General features: G+C 38.8%; 1 protein-coding gene and 1 long non-coding RNA gene across 7 annotated transcripts in view; one reads left to right on the forward strand and one right to left on the reverse strand.

Annotated features, from left to right (window-relative positions):
- Window positions 1-20,494, forward strand: part of shank2b (SH3 and multiple ankyrin repeat domains 2b) — a 237,924-nt gene extending 217,430 nt beyond the window's left edge. For 2 of the 6 annotated variants that reach the window (XM_087311012.1, XM_087311013.1), the window contains 7 exons: window positions 4,102-4,237; window positions 4,700-4,780; window positions 7,773-7,781; window positions 13,382-13,506; window positions 13,835-13,946; window positions 14,223-16,575; window positions 18,309-20,494. In XM_087311012.1, the coding sequence (XP_087167138.1) occupies window positions 4,102-4,237; window positions 4,700-4,780; window positions 7,773-7,781; window positions 13,382-13,506; window positions 13,835-13,946; window positions 14,223-16,575; window positions 18,309-18,846 (3,354 nt within the window). In that variant the 3' untranslated portion in view covers window positions 18,847-20,494. Of the gene's footprint in view, window positions 1-4,101; window positions 4,238-4,699; window positions 4,781-7,772; window positions 7,782-8,286; window positions 8,413-13,381; window positions 13,507-13,834; window positions 13,947-14,222; window positions 16,576-18,308 lie in introns of those variants that run through there. The other 4 variants (XM_087311014.1, XM_087311015.1, NM_001128347.1 and 1 more) reach the window with 3 other exon arrangements.
- Window positions 2,298-7,765, reverse strand: LOC147837664 (uncharacterized). The gene is made up of 2 exons (XR_015526341.1): window positions 7,655-7,765; window positions 2,298-4,866 (listed from the first exon to the last, which is right to left on the reverse strand). It is a non-coding gene; the product is annotated as an uncharacterized LOC147837664 (long non-coding RNA).
- Window positions 20,495-20,742: the final 248 nt, after the last annotated feature.

Consider the following 20,742-nt stretch of genomic DNA (forward strand, 5'->3'; position numbering starts at 1 on the left):
TGTGTTTACATAGTAAGCAGGTTGATCGGATTTTCACCTGTCAATGCCAATCGCGCGTCTTTAAAAACCGTTAGGAATGATGTCAACTGTGCTGATTTCATTTCAGAACACACTTCAGCAGAGTCCCAAACCTTAAATCTCATATACAAGGATAAATAAAGCTTTTATATTGTCATGTACTACAAGTATTTAAGATGTTAATAAGAGAGAGAGAGAGAGAGAGAGAGAGAGAGAGCAACATCCGCCATGTAAACAATATAAACTATAAAACTATAAAAAGAAATTACACTAAGATGGTTACTAGTTTAAAAAAGCCTATATTAAAAGAAGATGGCCAAATGAGAACATTTAAGGCATAGATTATAATGAAAAAACTTGTCAAAAATTATACTAAAGTAAAACCTGCAAACAGATTAAATACAAGAATGAAGAAAAGAGTTCCCCGTTTTTTTTTTTTTCCTGATCACTGCAATCTTTTCGTGTCCAGTGTAAATATAGAAAATTGGATACCAGTCACCTTTAAAAGATGATGTCAAAAAAATCCGATACAGTCACAAAATCAGAATTGACCATCAAGATCGGCAGTGTAAATGCAGCCTAAATTAAGCAAGTGAACTGAACTATGGTGGTTTATGCTGTGGGGAATCATTGGTCTTCACACCCTGTTAAAAGCAGATTCTGAAAAATTATCTGATGATAAATGTTGTCCATATATCAACTGTTATCACCACCGGCAAATGGTTTCTTCTGTAGTCGAAGGCCATTGAGCTTGCCAGTAAGGCCTCGGTGGCAGATTGAATGTCCCACTTAAACATTTAAACCCAGATTTGATTTACTATGCACCGATGCATTTCCAATGTCAGCTTTCCCTGGAATTGTGACCGCTTAAGTGTATATGAAGCAAATTCATGATGAGAATGGGTGATTTCAAAACATACTGTAGATGAGTGATGGCTTTGTGTTTATATATCTTGTTTAAATAGGGCGATAGGGAGATGAATGCTCAAAATACATGTATTTATTTCACTGATGTACATATGATGTAGTATATACAACCCGAAACCAGAAAAAGTTGAGACAGCATGGAAAACGCAAAGAAAAAAAGAAGTGATTTCTAAATGTACTTTGACTTGTATTTCATTGCAGATAACACGACAAACATTATTTAATGTGTTCCTTGTGATTTTTATTACAATTTTGGTTCAACAAAAAAGTTGGAACATTAAAGCATTTTCCACTTTGTAATGTTTCCATTCCTCTTCAGAACACTTAAAAGACATTTAAGGACTGAAAACACCAAGTGAAGAAGTGTTTTAAGTGTAATTTTGTCCCATTCATCCTGCAAACAAGTCTTAAGGTGGCCAACACTATGGGGTCTTCGTTGTTGCATTTTGCACTTTAAAATGCGTTCAACATTCTCTGTTGGAGACAGGTCGGGACTGCAGGCAGGCCAGTCTAGTACATGTATCCTCTTCCTCTACACCCAGGACTTTGTAATGTGTGCAGAATGTACTTTCGCATTGTCTTGTTGAAATATGCATGGAGCTGTTTCCCAATATGCGTTCTTGTCTGTACTTGTGTCCTCGTGAAACGTCATCAACCTTCGCCGAAGTACTGTTCCAATTAAAAGTTCACGTCTTGCCAAATAGAGATAAAATTCCCGGATGTGTACTTGCTCTGCCCCTTTGGCCAAGGATACATCAAGAGGTGACTTGTGCAAACCTGCGAAGGACAGGTATATTTAACAAACAGTTTTTAGTATTTTAAATCTATTATTTGTTCTCAGGTGTATTATTTTGTCAATATTATTTTGTTACCTTTTATAAGTGTCTTTAATTATGTTATTGTGTTGTACGCTGTTTGTCTTTGTTTACCAAATTGCTTTATGTTATCTTTATTTCTTATTTGTACTTGTATAATGTCCATTGTAGTTTATTAAATCTAATAATAAAAGAAAGGAGTCTGTGTATAATAACACATTTTACTTTACATTTATATTGATTTATGTTTACATTTTCTTAAATCAAAAATGTAGATTTATAAAATCAATATAATATTAATTACGGGTCGTGCTTTAAATAATTAAATCATTTTATAGTTAATGTACTGTGAAACCAATGAATCCATGGTGAGTTAAGTGACGTTATAAAGTACACTGCCATTTCATTTGAAGAAGTACCCGACTTGTGTCCACGCATCCTCGGTAGTTCGTTCTTTTAAGTCTGAACTTGGCAAGTCTGAACTTCCAAGAATGCAAGTCCAAACTTAGTGTACTTGATATTGAAAAACAGCCTGGGTGTCCCTGGAAAAGAATTCAATTCAATTCAGCTTTATTTGTATAGCGCTTTTACAATGTAGATTGTGTCAAAGCAGCTTCACATAAATGGTCATAGTAACTAGAACAGTGTGGTTCAGGTTTTAGTGTTTAAGTTCAGTTCAGTTCAGTTTAGCTCAGTTCAGTGTGATTTAATCATTACTGAGAGTTCAAACACTGAAGAGCCAATTCATCGATGCGTAGCTTTACCAATCCTGAACAATGCGAGGCAGTGGCGACAGCGGAGAGGGAAAAAAAACTTCACCTGATGGGAGTGAAGAAAAAAAACCTTGAGGGAACCAGACTCAGTTGGGCACGACCATTTTAATTTCTCCGCTGGCCAAAAGTCTTGTGCAGAACTTCATTCGCCGTGGTTAAGGCTGGAAGATGGCCTCAGCGAAGACTCGTCTGTCCCTGGGACGTCGCTGGAATCAGACTAATGTTCTCCACTACCCACGACCATCAGCGCAGCAGCAGCTCAGGATATGGCCTGGTCCCGGATATGGAATCCTTGGGATCATCACGTCGCTGGTCTTGGATCCAATCAGTGACTCAGCATAATCTGAGGACCTCGGGATGAGTATCCCCAGGTGAAAATAGAGAATAAAGAAAATAATTAGCGTAGCTGCTGTTCATAGTGTATATAAGCAAGATGCAGAAGCCTGTGTGGAACCCGCTAGGTAATGCATTGAGTGTATGCTTTACTAAACAGATAGGTCTTTAATCTAGTTTTGAACTGGGAGAGTGTGTCTGAGCCTCGGACGTTATCAGGAAGGCTATTCCAGAGTGTAGGAGCCATGAAAGAGAAGGCTCGACCTCCTTTACTTGATTTTGCTATTCTAGGTACTACCAGAAGCCCTGTGTTTTGAGATCTTAAAGAGCGAGTTGGTTTGTAGCGAGACAGAAGGTTGGTTAGATAAACAAGAGCTAGATTATTTAGAGCTTTGTAGGTGAGAAGTAATATTTTAAATTCAATACGAAACTTAACAGGCAGCCAGTGTAGAGAGGATAAAATTGAGGTTATATGATCATATTTTCTAGACCTGGTCAGAACTCTGGCTGCTGCATTTTGTACTAATTGAAGTTTGTTAATAGAGGATGCTGGGCAGCCAGCAAATAGAGCATTACAGTAATCCAGTCTCGAAGTCATAAAAGCATGGACTAGCTTTTCTGCATCTGAGATGGATAGCATATTACGTAATTTAGCGATATTTCTCAAATGAAAGAAGGCAGTTTTTGTGACATGGGATATATGGTTTTTAAAAGTTAGATTGCTGTGAAATATGACACCCAAATCTTTTATAGTAAAGCTAAAACTAACTTTGTATCCCTCTAATGTAAATTGAGTTGTGAGATCTGCTGTGTGCAAGATTTAGGCCCAATAAGTAATAATTCTGTTTTGTCTGAGTTTAAAAGAAGGCAGCATATATGTACTTTTCAGCATTAATGGTCATTTTTTCCAGAATTTCTCTGCAATTTGTAGTGTGTAGTTTCCATTAAGCTGTATGATAATATTTAGCTTTGAACATGGTTGTGGTCTGGCTGTCAATGTTGTGATGTACTAAAAACTGAACATTTTTGCACAAAACATTGCGCATATAAAACTTTTCATGGTGTTTTTAAATGGTGAAAAGCTTGAAATTAATTATGCACAGCACTGCCATTTTACAACAACAGTGCATTTGATTATTTATTGCACATATTCGCATGACATAGGAAGTTGCAGAAAAGGTTGATATTGATGATTTGTTCACTGCTGATGCTTAATTATTTTTCCTTTTTTATAGGTGAACCAGGATAACGTTGTCAAAGTGGGCCACAAACAAGTGGTCAACATGATTCGTCATGGTGGCAACCACTTAATCATCAAAGTGGTAACGGTCAGTCGAAATCTAGACCCTGACGACACGGCTCGAAAGAAAGGTACAGTGAGCGTCTTGATGTATTTTCTGGGTCATGATGTAACGTGTTTAGCAGAAAAAACTCCTTTCACGTAATTCTAACCATTGCTTTTGCATAACAAGCACTTATTTTGGTCACACTTTATTTTGATGGTCTGTTTGTTGCATCTACTGTACATGCCAACTTATTCTAGGACTGGTTAGGACTGGGGTTAGGGTTAGTGTAAGTTGACATGTACTAATGTTTGTTTAGCATCAACAGTAGTATCAACAGATATTGAGCAGACAGTCTACTAATACTCGAATGGCCTATCAAAATAAAGTGTTACCCCAGTTTTAACTAACACTACTAATTTGAGAATCGTCAAACCTTTTAATGCATGAGTTGATGTTGAATATACCGTGCTTCCTCATGGGAATGCTACAGCCCATGGTCAAGCATCAACTGTACCTGCTGTATTTTTTGTTTTGTTTGTTGCTGTAGCGCCACCGCCACCACGGAGGGCTCCCTCCACAGCCTTGTCCATGCGTTCAAAATCTATGACCTCAGAGCTAGAAGACCTAGGTAAGCCCAGTCACGCCAAGCAGAAGCATCCCATCCAATTTCTGTTGTCATTTAAAGGTGAAGTGTGTAGTTGAGTAGAGGGAGATCTAAAAAGTAATTGTTATTTTTAAAGTATCGCTTAAACTCATCACTCACTTAGGTTTGTAACGATTCACTGTGAGTCAGTTGAAAATTGATTCAAATATTTGTTGATTCAAATCAATCAGGATATTAAATGGATCATAATGAACCCTTTTCATAGGATGCATTTACTGCTCCCATAGCAAAATATCTCTGGCCCAGTTCTGGTCCACACAACAAGCTTTTGCTTAGTCCACATGCCGCAGTGAATTACGGTACATGACTGGACCAAGTCTGGCTTCCAGACATGATTTGAATCGCAGATAGCTCCAGATATTTAGCATGCAGAATATCTGATGGTTATCGGCGACTCATCTGCAATTCTCTCAGAACACGTTTTTGATAGTTCACACTGCGTGATTGTTACTCACGTGAACAAGCACCGCTTTGCCTGTGGTTTTAGGCATTTGTCTGTGATTTATCAAAACCTGTCAGCGAGTGAAAATCAGGTCTAAAATCATGCAGTCTGAACTTGGCATAAGAAAACCTGAACATGTGAAAAGGGTGCATATATGTTTTAAGCAGCTCCATCTTTATTCAAATTAGAGGAGTGCCGGTTTGTGAAAGCTAGATTTTTAGTCTGTGTTGTCACAAAGGCAGTACGATCTATCATTTATTTTATACAATATAATTTGGGGGTGACACAGTGGCTCAGTGGTTAGCACTGTTGCCCCTCAGCAAGGTTGCTAGTTTGAGTTCTGGCTGGGCCAGTTGGCATTTCTATGTTGAGTTTGCATGTTCTTCCCGTGTTCATGTGGGTTTCCTCCGGGTGCTCCGGTCTTCCTATAAGGGAATAAGTAAATTGGATGAACTAAATTGGCCGTAGTGTTTGATTGTGTGTAAATGTGAGAGTCTATGGATGTTTCCCAGTACTGGGTTGTGGCAGGAAGGGCATACGTTGTGTAAAACATATGCTGTAAATGTTGGCAGTTCATTCCACTTTGGCGACCCCTGATGAATAAGGGATAAAGCCGAAGAAAAGAGAATGATTAACTTGCTTGTAAAAATATGCAGAGTTAATAAATAGTGCACTCTAGTGGAGCTCAATCCACCGATGTCCGCATGTCTACTCTTCTAGCGATCTCCACTTTATTGCACTTCATCTCCGCTATTTTTTTATGTTTAGTCATATTATTAAATTGATGACAATGAACATGACATTTCTCACTGTCACACACACATTTGATAAGTGATTTCAAAGTTTGTAAAGAAGATATATTTCAGGAGTTCACACTTAGCTGATGATTGATTATAAAGCTTGTTGGACATGCTGTCCCGGGAGAGAGCCCTGGGCTTATAAGATCCTCAAGCCCTGGGCTCCCTCCCATTTGGAAGGCGTAAGGGGAGTTTGAGCTCAGGTAGATCTCAAGAACTCCCCTGCTGTAGTAGCTAATGAACAGATAGTGATTGCTCTCAAGAGATAACTACTTACTAGGAGCATGTCTATGGTGCGATTTGGATTTAGTCAATTAACTTAAGTTGCATGTTTTTGAACGGTGGGAAGAAACTGGGGAACCCGAAAAAAAAAACACGTGAGCACGTGGAGAACATGTAAACTCTGCACAGAAACGTCGGCTGGCTTGGTAAGGACTAGAACCAGTGACGTCTAGCTGTGAGGCAACAGTGCTAACCACTGGGCCACCGTGCCACCCATCTAGGAAAGAAGGAGGAGTAGGGGTGGAAGGGGGGATTCTTCAAAAAGAACATGGCTGTGATATGAAACTTAGAGTATTTATAGTGTATTAGGAATCATCTGACTGGTGAATCATAAATTGGATAATGCGGGACCAGCTGCAACAGCTCCAGCTCCTCTCGACATTAGTTTATAAATAAACTTCACTTATTTTTTTGAGATCTCAGCTTGTGCCAGAAAATGTTTCTTTCACGAGGGTCATGATTCGCACTTGTTAAACAATTACTTTATGTAGCTTTATTTCACATTAGTATCTCCTTTGAATGTTAAAAAAATGCTAGCGCGCAGTGCAGACTTCATTTCAAAAAATATATCTCTTCAACAAAAAAACTTGCTAAGAAGAGCATCAACAAAGTCTTAATTTGCTTATTTTTTTTATTTGTAATATGATTTATTAAGTTGATTCTGGAATTGTAAACTAAATTGCAATTTAGTTTTGTTATTTAAAAATGTTTTTAAGGAAATATTACAATTGCAAACTACTTCATTGCTAAATTATCTTATTTTGTTCAAATAAATCGTATCGTGACATCAGTATTTTGAATCGTATCAAATCGCGAGTAGAGTGAATCGCTACATCTTCCTAACTCAAACTTGAGATTTTTCTAATACTTAATTTTTAAAAACTATTTTTATGGGGTTTAACGAGACAAAATAGTTAAGAAGAAACACAAGTTTGGTATCTCGATTAACACCCAAACATTTCATTAAATTCCACAAAGTTTTTGATTCCTGAGTTCAGATTCCTCATGCTGCTCATAAGACTCAACATTTACATTTTAGTTAGAGATGATTGGCATATTTATATTAGTCAATGAACAATAAAAACACTAACATACTTCACCTTTAATACATATTCATAACATAAGGGAGCATTTGCATGGGTCACATTCTAGCAATATTGTAAATACAGCTACAATATTAACTCATATTTTATTCTTTTTTCAGTCTCAAACCATGAGATCTGTTATATTATATATATATATATAGTTAATGTCAAGGTTTAGTTTCACCGCATTTTGTTAAGTGTAGTTGTTTTCAAAATCACAAACAAGCCTTACGTGAATGGTCCAGAAGAATTAGTTGTTAACCTGTGCCACTTTTTGTTGTTCTACAGCTACCGTTCATTATGAAATGAACTCTGATGTTGTTTTGTTTTCCTGCATGCTGACCTAAAAGTGGATAAAGGTATGATGTGATCATTTACACAAACATTTATTACAAGCTGTATATAACCTGTTATGTTGTGCTTCCCTGGCATGCAAGTCAATCTGTTGTACAGTATGTATATTCTTGTGACGTATATTTGTGATTATATGCACATTGTGTGTTCGTCACAGTTTTTGTGTAGTTCTCACTAATGAAAGCAAAAATACTAGATACTGTTAAAGCATGATGCATTTCATGTGAGCAGGTTGTGAAGGATTTACTTTGGTGATCACAGATAAATCTAGGGTTTGATGGGTCATGCTGATTTCATTGTCAGTAATTAAACTATGACACAAAGGGTAAGCAATGCGTCTTAAATTCTTGTGTACATTGTGTAATCAGCGACTAATTGTCTTTTTTGTCACTTTATTGGATACTAATCTACTTGTCTCGTGTAGTGTTGGTGGAAAGTTAACTGCATGGATTTGTTGTTGCTTTCCATCTAAAATGGCATTACATTATGCACAGGTCAATGCCATGTGGAGGAATACAGTGTATTCCAATCGTTGGTTCTTCTCGTCATGTTTTCTGGAAATTATCTCTGAATTTTAATGCTTGATTAAAGCTGAATTGTTCTTTTATGTTAAAGCCACTTTGAGGAAAAAGAAGGGTGAGTCTTCCCTAAATATTTGTCACCTCAGCATAGTTTAGTGATTAATTTTTCTCACACAATTGAACTTTTTTGGGGTTTTAAATGATTCAGTGTTAATAATTTGTATTCTCTTTCCAATAATCAAAATTTGCCAGTTGGAAGACGAAATGTGTTTACACTGCAAATGGCTCCATAAGCCTGTAGCTTCACTTATTGACTTCTAGATCTTCAAAAGTGCAATGTAAGAATTTATTATTCAACAGCCTGCCTTCGATTACTAAAAGGATTTGTTTCAGAAAACAAGAGCCATGAATTTCCCCTTGTTCCTACCGATATAATGGATCCTGCCTCCATTTCTCTCCTCAGAGAGAAGATCAAATTTGAAAGCTGGACTTTTTAAGATAATTTCCGCCCTTTACAGAAGTACTTTCTATCTATCATCATACAAGGGACCACTCCAGCTTTGAATCACATTGAAACAAGATGTTGCCATGGAAATAATGCTGCATATGTTTAATATAGAAACGGTCCAACTGCAAAATGTAATGCCATATTTTCAGTGTAAAGCTATCGCCAGACTTAGCATCGATTAGAATTATGACGACGTATGACGTATGTTGCGCAGATATGACATGACGTCTTAGACTGCTGAATGGACTCCTTTGCCTTCTAGATGGAGATATTTTCTAAATCGTTGTAAGCATTAGTTTTATGCTTACATATTGTGGCTGGCTGCATACCTCTGTGTGTGTGTGTCTATATATATATATATTAGTGCTGTCAATCGATTAAAAAATTAGGTAATTAATCACACTTTTTTGAAAATTAATCACGATTATTTAAATTTAAAAGACTGAAACTTATCATTTTAGCTATTCAAATGTAAAATTAATGTAAATGCAAGACAAAAACTATTTAAATTCTAAAAATAATTGTTTATTAGAATTTTTGTTTAATTTGTAACACAGATTTCTTCATGTAAACAACATACCCACAATAAACCATCAAGATCCTGGCTTGACAGCCATATTTATTACAGAAATTAAAACACATGCATGTTGATGCCATTTGAATTTTAAACCAATCAATACCAATAAAGAAAAAAATTATTTCCAAGTTGGATTCTAAGTGGACTGCAAAAAAATGCCAAAATACAGGCACTGCAAATATGGAAGTTGGAAAATATAATAATAATAATAAAGTATTGGATACAAACAATTGCACTCATTGTAAAGTTGTATTGCTGTGAATTGAGAACATTAATTATAAAGTAGAAACAATTTTGCTCAGTCCTCCTTTACATTCAGCCAGTTGCTAAAATAGTCCTGTCTGTTGAAATTATCGGGGGACTATGTGGACCTTTTCTTTTCAATGATGTGAGCTGAGAGTGCAACGCAATCTCACGGCAATTTGTAACTTTTTGATTTACTGGCTATGGACAACAACGTTTAAGCAGGTTTGTTGCTAAGAAACGCATGCGCGCACTCTCAGGAGGCACTTGCTCTTCACTTTGCGATTATTTTGAGCACCTGTCCCTGCATAGGCCTGACACAGACACACAAACAGACACACACACACACACACACACAACGTGCGTTCATCAAATTTGCTTAAACTAACCGTTCTAAAGTATGGCTGTATTTCACACGGATTTTGACACAACAACGCGAAGCATACGCTTTCGATGTGTTTAAGGAGGAAACACATCAAACTTAATGAAACATTGGAGGGCGCATGTTGAAAGGCATTAAAATGCGCTGTCTTTGACAGCTCGTGACTTCATCTGACACTTTCTGAGTACATTTACATAAGACACGAATACTCCGATTTTAATATGATTAGGATAATACTCTTATTAAGAGTCTATCATGTAAGCAGCGATTTTTGATTACCTTAAAGGACCACGGAGTCACAAAAGGCGGAGGTTTTTCTTTCCGTTCGCCATGTGGTATCAAATTTCATTAAAACAAAAGTCGAAAGTTAAAAATGAAACACTTAAAAAATGCATGAAACTCTAGACGAAATGCTGGATGGCCTGGTAATGCGACATTAATTGTTTTATACTGAAACTTGCCTTCATAAAGCGCTTCCTTGGTCTTATCCATATTTCTTTGCATGTTGAACACACATCGACCACAAAAGGAAGTAAAAAAAAAAACCTGCAACTGCGTTAATCTTTTTTAACGCATTAATTATTTAAATATTTCAAATTAATCACATGCGTTAACGCACTAATTTTGACAGCACTAATATATATGTACTAACACACACACACAAAGTACCTCACAAAAATCTTGTCGTTAATGCCAGTTGTAAGAGCAACAAATAATAACTTGATTTCTGGTTGATCGTTTGGAAATATAGCAGAAGATAAATTTTTTCTATGAATTATCTGTTGAACTGCATCCCCATCATCACAAATACTTCAGAAGAAATATTAAAACCCACTGGACCCAAGATTTTCACAGAAATCAGTCAAGTTTGGTGAAGGAAAAGTCATGGTTTGTGGTTACATTCAGTCTGGGGTTGTTTGATAGATCTGCAGAGTGGATGGCAACATCAACAGGCTGGGATATCAAGACATTTATGATGCCCATTACATTACAAACCACAGGCTCATAAGACCTCCTTCTCATACTTTGGCCTCTACATCAAAATTCCTGAAAGCAAATAAGGTCAAAGTGCTTCAGGATTGGCCAGCCCAATCACCAGACATGAACATTATTGAGCATGTCTGGGGTAAGATGAAGGAGGAGGCGTTGAAGATGAATCCAAAGAATCTTGGTGAACTCTGGGTGTCCTGCAAGAACGCTTTCTTTGCCATTCCGGATGATTTTATTATTGAGTTATTTGATTCATTGCAGAGATGTATGGATGCAGTCCTCCAAGCTCATTGGAGTCAGACACAGTAATAATTCTTTTTCCACTGCACCATTACTTTATTTCCTATACTGCACATTATTCCTGTTAAGTGAAAAGACTTTTGTCTAAACAAAGTCAGACCTTACTGTTCTAAATAAACAATTGAAAATCATGACGTAATCTAGAGGCCTTTGCCTTTCATATAAGCCACTTCTGGATAGACTTGGATAGTCGATAAGACTTTTGTCAGGTAGTGTTTCTATATATAAATATATAACTATTATCCGCTGCATAAAAACATGTGTTGGAATAGTTGGTGGTTCATTCCACAGTGGTGACACCTGAAAAATAAGGGCCTAAGCTAAAGGAAAATTTATGAATATATATATATATATTTATATAACTTCAAACTCTTCCTGCAGTCTCTGATATATACTCTGTGGTATGAATATTAACTACAGAACACATTCTCCTTAATGGGCAGTTTTTAATTCTTGTTTTGCCTCAGGAGTATTTTCGAAGTGTATATAATTGCAGAATGAAGACATGTAACTGGTGACCCCTTTACTTCTGATATTAAAATGCATTTCCAGATCACATTTGGATGTTCAGCACATAAATAGCTCACAGATAACTGAAACTATGTTTTAATCTTGTTCTGTTTAGAGTCTTACAAGTTTTTTATAAAGGTTTAAACTGTAATGCTTATTTCATTATTGGACAACAGAAATATTGTGGTTAGTGCATGCTGGTTTATCTATTTAATGATTAAATCTTTTTCACTGGGATGCTTGAATCTCACAAATTGTATATAAAAATTTTATTTTTAACATTTCAATGCTTTAAATTGGGCTTGTTTAATACTGTTTATCAACAAAGTACTTTACTTTACCTTTCAAAATGACAGAAATCCTTTTTAGATGTTCTGTAATGCTAATGACACAGAAAAGGAATTAATCACCAAAATTATTATTTTTCCAGCAGGCACAGGATGTCAACATGACATAAATTTGACGTTGTACCCCAACGCTGCATTTTGGTTGAAAATGAAAAGCGAGATGAAGGCAGAACCCAACGTCAGGTCGATGTCAATCTCCAATGTCCAACCTAAAAATCAAGCAAATATCAGCGTTTAATGATGTTACAGCTTGACGTTGTGTGGACATTATCACTATGGCGTCTATCAAACGTTGAATTTTGGTTGCCATACCTGACAATGTAAATGTCAGTATTTAAGGTCAATATGGCGTTGGATTTTGGTCACTTTCCAACCCAATCTAAAATCAACTAAATATCAATGTCATTTGACATCGTTATTCGATGTCAAAATAACTTTGTCCTTAGACGCTGACTCACAACCTAAAGCTAACCTAATATTAATGTCTTATGACATTGTGTGCCTGCTGGGTTGTCATCATTTACTCGGCCTAAAATGGTTCAAAACATTTATGAATTTCTTTCATTCAGTTTTTCTGTTAAACACAAATGAAGATATTATGAATAAAGCTTTCCATAGTAGGACAAAATAGAGTAGAAGACATTTGCTTTGAATATTATTTTGTGTTCAACAAACAAACTGGTTTGGAACAAGTGGAGGGTGAGTAAATGATGCCAGAAACTTTATTTGAGGGTGAACTGTCTCTTTAAATGTAGTTAATTAATTACCAGGTGTAAAGGCGTTTCATGTGTGTTTGTGTGTTTGTGTGTAACCATATTCAGTCTTGATGACTTTTATGCTAGGATATCAGAAACTGAATTTCCCTTTCCTCCATTTCTGTGTAGATGATCAGCTTTCAGATAATGAGGGTCTGAAGAAGAGGATTGTATTTCAAGTCACACTAAGTAATCATCCCATGCATGGGAGCTGTCTTAAAAAATAAATAAAAAGCTAGCATGTTGCACAGTGGCCGTTGAAAGAAGTGCTAAGATTTCTCCAACGCAGCCAGGAAGCGCTTGCACGGCTTTGACCTTGACCATTGTTGTTGTACCTATTTCTGTCGCCTCTCTTGCTCGGTTTGGATCCTTGCACTGGGGATCCTCTTAGAGGAAATTAGCAATATTTGATACTGAGCTTATTTTAAATGTTGCTTCCTGCTTTCTAATTTGAGATGCTGTTGTCTTACAGATAAAGTGGATGAAGTCGTACCTCCTCAGAAACCCATATGGGACAACTCAAATGCAGAAGTGAGAGTGGCGACGGTCAAGCCACGTCCAACTAGCAAATGTTTTCCTGTCAGCCCTGAAATGAATGTAAGCGTGCCTTGTGTAATATCCCCTAGAGCTTCGGTCTCCTGTGATTGTTGATAATTGTATTGTAGGCTAACTGCAATAACCGCTATTCACAAGTCTCATATAACCACTGGCTATGCACGTGATGTTGGATTTTGATGCTTAAATTAGAGTGGAATTATGCACAGGGTTGTGAGTATGTTATAGATTATTTCTATATATTTGTCTCAATCCCTTTTTATAAATTTGTTTCAAAATGTGAGAAGCCTAGTTTGAATAGGTGCTCTACAAAAAGTGCTGCATTATGCTTGTCCTTATTATCATGTCAGCCTTGTTCTTTCTTTTGCAGTCTCTCTGCAATAGTCAGGATACAGCAGTAGATTCGTCACCACAGCCAGGGAGTCCTAGAGGCCCTTTTCTGGGTCTACCAAGGGGAACCATACGGCGGCAAACATCCATAGGTGTGTGGATTGTTTTGTTTTGCACACTCAAGTACATCTTTATTTTGATATATTGCACACAAAACTCATTCAGAGCTTTGTCAAATGAAACAAATAATTGGCCTACTACACTCAGTGGTCAGCCCACTGTTGCTGGAGGCTTTTCCATTAATCTGATTTATTTTCAAGATGTAACATTTGCTTTGTAATGTCATATTTATTGTTTCTGTATGGTAATTACACCCCCAGTCTTGTTGACGTGTTTGGTATGAATTTTATTCTTTTATTTCTTTACAGGAGTAACCGAAGAAGAGAAGCAGTTCCTTACTCCTCCAATGTTGAAATTTACAAGAAGCCTTTCGATGCCTGACACATCAGAGGATATTCCACCCCCACCAGCTATCTCCCCTCCATCTCCACCTCATAATAATGCTCCTGTCCCAGCTGGTCGAGGATACGGCACCATCAGAGCAGGTTTTACTTCACAGAGTCCTAATGCAAACAGCACAGCCCCGGAGAGAGGAGAAGGTGCTGGGTGGAGAGATCAGGGCAAGTATTACAGAGACAATCCCGAGCAGTATGATTCTGAGGGGTACAATCACAGCCCCACGGCCCAGCAGAGTCTTCATATGCGCCGTGCCCAAATCCCTGAGAACCCTTACTCAGATGTTGGTAAGATGGGTCAAGCTGGACTGTTTGTGCCCAACAAGCCTGCCAGAAGAAAGGGAATGCTTGTCAAACAGTCCAACGTAGAGGACAGTCCTGAGAAGACCTGCTCCATTCCTATTCCGACAATAATAATCAAAGAGCCCTCCACCAGCAGCAGCGGCAAAAGCAGTCAAGGAAGCAGCATGGAAATTGAGACGACCACTCCAGATCACCCAGGGCAGTTGCGTCCTGAAGATGGCCTAAATCCAGGCAGTCCATTTGCAGCTGCCATTGCTGGTGCTGTCAGAGACAGGGAAAAAAGGCTTGATTCTCATCGCAACTCACCATCTTTTAGGTCTACAGATGCTGGTGATGAAGATGTGGTTCCTACACCTACCCCAAGGCTTCGACACTCCAAGTCTATTGATGAGGGCATGTTTAGCAGCGATGAGCGGCTGCGTAGGCTCATGGCACCTCCCTCATCACTTCTTAGCATCCCTAGAGGTGGTGGCAATGTGACAGACTTCAACAGTCCCGAACCCACCATGGTAAGGGAACTGTTGAACACTCGTACAGGACACAGCCCAATCAGTCTGCCTGCTCATAAGACCTACAGCTCAGGAAGTGGGAATTACGTTCACCCAGTAACAGGCAAGCCACTTGACCCCAACTCACCATTAGCTTTAGCATTAGCTGCCAGAGACCGAGCCATGAGGGATCAATCACAGCCTCTTCCATTAAAAAGTGACCCATCCAAACTTGATCTCAATAAACCGCTTTTCATCGACACCAAGCTTAGACCAAATGTGGAGGTTGGCTTCTCAAGTACTGCTACCATGGGCCGTCCCCGTGGGGGCTTGAGGAGGCAGATGACTGAGTCCAAATATGAGACAGAATCCAAGTATCAGCTCGATTTGGGCAAGCCCGAAAAGAGGCCTGAGGAGAAGAAAAACATGCTGATTGACATTGTGGACACTTCTCAGCAGAAGTCAGCTGGTCTGCTGATGGTGCACACCACAGATGGGGCAAAATCTGAGGATAACAGCTTGTCAGAGGGCGAAAGGGACGAGGGAGTGAGTCCCGACAACACCCCTGGGGAGCTTCGCGACCCCAACCAGCCAGCTCCCACCAACCCCCCAGCCCCCAAGGCGCTATCAGCTGCTCCACATGGCAAGACCATTATAACTGTTAGCTCAGTGGATGAGCCTGTGAAGCTGCCCTTCGGCATCCCTCCACCGCCCTTGGCCTCTGTCGACATCGATGAAGAGTTTGTGTTTGCAGAACCCTTACCACCCCCACTGGAGTTTGCCAACAGTTTTGACATTCCTGAAGACCAGGCAGGAAGTATAGCTGAACTACTCAAACAGAAAGCAAATGGTACAAAAGGGCCTTCTCTTGCTCCCTACTATCCCGCGTTAGGTGGAGGGCATGCTGAAATCAAAAGATCAACAGTCCTCACAAATTGCACACCTCCCAGCTTCCCTCCTGGGCCTCTAGAGCCCTATGAACAAATCACTGACTCGGGCATTGAGGTAGACAGCCGGAGCAGTGGTGACCCCCAACTGGAGACCACCAGCACCATCTCTACTGTGTCCAGCATCTCCACCCTGTCTTCTGAAGGAGGTGAGACCCTGGATACGTGCACCGTCTATGCAGATGGACAAGCCTTTCTGGTGGACAGGTCTCAAATCCTGTCTAAACCAAAACCCAAACCTGCCATCAAGAGCAATGCACTTTACAAGGACTCTTTGCCTGAGGAGAACGTAGGCTCTTTCAGAATGCCCTCCTCTGTCCCACCTCCACCCCCTGGATCTATTCCACCAGAACCCTTGAAAACCCCAACGCAACGAACCTCAAAGCTGTGGGGTGACCCTCCGGAGATGAAAGGACCCCATGGGCCTGAAACCAATTCAGTTCTGCAGCATGTGAACAAGGACAAAGCACCAAAGCCAGGGGAAGCGTTAGACTCTCCGACTGGATCCAGGACTCACTTTGGAACAAGGTATGCCCTCTTTCCTTACTGTATCACAGGCTTACATTTAGGCTCTCAGATTAGTGTGTGTGCTCTGCTGGAGAACGAAAGAGTTGCCTAGCAACCCAATAATGAGAACAGCCTTGAGGACGAGATGAGCAACGTCAGTGTGATGATGAACACAGACCATACCACAGAAGGGGGAGGTGTGTGTTGTTACAACATGGTCCATTTGTTACGTAGTTGTCACAGCACCCAAACTGCTCCCCCAAGACATGTCTAGATTATCTTAAGTAATCTCCTAAAGGCTTTTTAAAGGAATATTTAATTTAGACAAAAGCATTTACAATTATAAGGAGCTAGTACTATTTTGAGAAAGCCCACTGAGCTGTCTTGCTGGTTGCTGCCAACATAGGCTGTTTTTATGGCTGCATCAATACTAAAATAAACCTAATATTAACTGATTTAGAATGCTCTGAGTATAAGTAACTTATACTAAGTAACAAAGTACTGATGATGCAAGGAGAATGGTACAATGCATTAAAATCATATTTATATTTTGAGCTCATAAATATACTCCTAAATATAATAAAATACTAAGGACAAATTGTTTTGTATTTAGTGTTTTACAATTGTTTTAATAAATATTTGTTTTTTTTTCAACTTACAATTCCTACAGAGAAAGCTAATTTGGTTTTAAAGCTTATGTCATTTAGTTTGCAAAGATGAGCAAAATGAACACTGATGTGCATGTGCAAAGGTTGCGTATGCTGATGGATTCCACATAGCACAGACAGTGGTTTGCCATCAACATGAAGTCCCAAGTCTCATTTATTATTAAATGATTTAGTTATTTACAGACCAAAGAACTGACCCCAAAATGCACTTGTAGCCCAGGCAGAGCGCTATGTTTAGCACACACTAAGCAAAGAGTTTTTTTTCTTTTTTTTTTTCTCTCACAATAAATAGAAATAGATTATTTTTTGTTGTTGTTTTGAAAGCTAGCGTTATTTATTTGAATCACTGAATTGGTGTATTTTTATTCTTATGATCTGGGCTAAATGTGTAACTTGTACATTGTATTGATGTTGCGTATTTATTGATGTTTTTGTATCAGTCTAGAGTTGTTGAGTACTGTTTATATGAGTGTGTTTGGTTTTATTTGCTATGTTACATAAGATGCAAATGTAAAAGTTTATGTGTCGACAACAAATCTAGGCCAGCTCACCTTGGGTATAAGGAGAAACCTGGGGCAAGGACATTTTATTCTAAAGAACCTCACATTCTCTGCTTCCTTTAAACCAAACCACCTACATTACACTCATACTTTCAGTGCACTTGGGTTTCAATACGCTTATTTTGCCCTCAACATTTTTTCTTGTTTTTCTATTGGGACACATAATATTTTGTATTTTGTAAGTCTCTTGTCTCAGCTGTCCCTTGCATAAAAACACTTTTCCAGAGGTTAGTAGGTTTTTGTTTCAGTGGCACTTTTGAAAAATGTCAACTAAAAATTCCACCTGGGAGCAAATAAAATCATACAAACAGTTAACTTGGACTATCAATGCCCAGAACATGCTAATAACTTCATAACAATATTCTAAAAAGGTGAAAAGATTACATAAACCACACAACAATGCTCAGCTTTACCAACCACTTAAAGCATTCTAGATTTTTTTTTTAGCTAGGATGTAGCTGTACATGTTCCCTCATGTTTTTCCTCCTTATATGTATTCCTCATGTTTATCCTTCTGTCATTGCAGAAATCAGGATGGTGTATCCCTCATCTCAGGTACACAGCAAAACACCACCGTTACCTTCACTGCCCAGCCTGGCCCCAACGTGCCTGCCCCGTCACCGTGCCGACAGGCAGAGAGCCTGCCTCCCCACCACCACACCCCAAGCCCTATCATGTCCCCACCGGACTCTGGCCTCAGCTGTGCCTCTTCCCTCCCAACCTCGGCCACTTCCCCCACCATGACGGACGTCTTTGGCCTGCCCACACCGCCCCTCAGCCTGGGCACAGGGCGTAGCCGCTCCCCTTCCCCACTCACCCTCATCCAGGCTGCATCAAATAAGCCCTTTGCCACCAAACCTGTTCTCTTGTGGAGCAAGCAGGATGTGGCCGACTGGCTCGAGAGCCTGAACCTGGGTGAGCACAGGGATGCCTTTATGGACAATGATATAGAGGGCAGCCACCTGCCAAACCTGCAAAAGGAGGATCTGATCGACTTGGGTGTGACTCGTGTGGGTCACAGAATGAACATCGAGCGGGCGCTTAAAGTCCTTTTGGACAGATGAGACTGGGCGAGACGTCCTCCACAGGACTCGGCGCATCTTGTTCATAAGCTTCGTTTTCCCTCTTCCCTTATTTCGGTTCACTAATTTGAACACTTTGTTGTCCTATCATGCTTTCGGTGGATTTTAGGAACTCTCACATCCTGAAGAAACTCAAGCGTTCAAAATATCCGCGCAAGCACAAGCGGTTCCCTGCATTTATGTTCCAAGAGCTCCAGCACCAGAGAGGACATTGAAGCCAACACACTGTATGGAAACTACAAACATGAGCTGACTATCCTTTGGCTTTTAAGGATTTTGGCCTCCTTTGAATGCACTGAAACCAGCAGAGCTGGGGATCCATTTTCTATCTTTGCTAAGACAATTCTACAGAGAATATTTCTTCAGGAAAAAAGGGAACCTTTGTCTATGTATCAGCTGCCTATGAAATAAATATCTTGCTTTTTTTCCCTCCTCATACACCTTCAACCAAGAGGTACACGAATCTCTGAGATGCGAGCATTTAGACATCCCTCAGTTCATTCGCTGACAGTCCTAGAAGGGCCGTGGTCACTTGAAACAGAGTTAAAATCTCCTTACGTGTGAACAACGTAACCGTAGCAAGCAGCAGGTCTCTCCACCATTGTAATAAGATAACATTGGATGTTTGTTTGAATGATCAACAATTCTCTTGGGTCTTTCTGAATTGTGGTTTACTATTAGGTGTCTTCCATTCGGTAAGGAGGTCAACTGCATTCCCAGCAACATTGTATTTGTACCTTCAGTCAACACTAGGTTGCGCTGTTGCTACTCAGTATTAATTTCCAGCAGTTTTTGAATTGAAAAAAAAAGGGTCTTCACAGGAAAACATGTGAATGCTTCAACAGAATCGAACTGAATTCAAGTAGAAATTTGGTTTTGTTGAATTTGCCAGCTTTGAGTTGAATGCTGACACAATCACTCTGAAAGGGCCAGTATGTATGTCTTTTGCTTTAAATGTGTGATGAATACTTCATTTATTTCTTCATTATTCTTATTAATCTTCTTATTATTTTTAGTGTAATTCTAATTTGATAAATCATTTGATTGTTGGGTGGTAAAAAGAAATGTCCAAACTCCAGGAAACCTCCTTAATCTATACATATCAATGTCGTCAATTGTAACTGATACAGGACTTCATATGTGTATATTGTTTAGTAGTATTTATTTGTTTTCCTTTTATCAAAATTTGATTTGGGTGGTTTTTTATTACCGTTATTATTGTTTGCAACTCAACCATTGCAACAAATTTGAAGTGGGATCACCGGGTGTAAATTCAAATTTTCAGTTTTGGTCAAAAATCAAAGTGCTTTTACTTTTTATTTCAAGTCCTGCAATTCTTTTGCTTTGCTGGGGGAGGTTATGATTTTGCTGTCTTATTATGTTATTATTTTTAAAATGTAACTGCAATGTGTGCCTATCCGTGTTGCAATTTGACACACCACAACATCTCTAGGTCCTCTAAAGTTTAGTTGTGATTTTCTCATTGTTAGACTTGTTTTTTTTTTTAGAGATCTATCAATCTCATTTGACTGTAAATGCCATAAAATCCCACAGGTATGGACTGGAAATAATATTCATATTCATGATTAAATACATCACAGAGACACGAAGGGACAGCCAGCATTACACATTTCACCTTCAGTATTAAGTTCAAAGCACTGTGGGTAACGACAGAACTGAGGGAAAGGCGATAGATGTGGAGAATGGCTGTGAATGAAATGAAGTTGATAAGCGTTTAAAGTATGCAGTGAAGAGATTCAGAAATAAATTATATATATATAAATATATATATATATATGTTTGCTTATCTCTCGACCTTAGAGGAGTTAGAGTTATCATCTCTATATATCTTATTTTAGGAAACAGCACAGTATTTTA

Source organism: Danio rerio, chromosome 25 (assembly GCF_052040795.2).
Source record: "Danio rerio strain M-AB ecotype USA chromosome 25, GRCz13ab, whole genome shotgun sequence".
Lineage (NCBI taxonomy): Eukaryota > Metazoa > Chordata > Actinopteri > Cypriniformes > Danionidae > Danio > Danio rerio.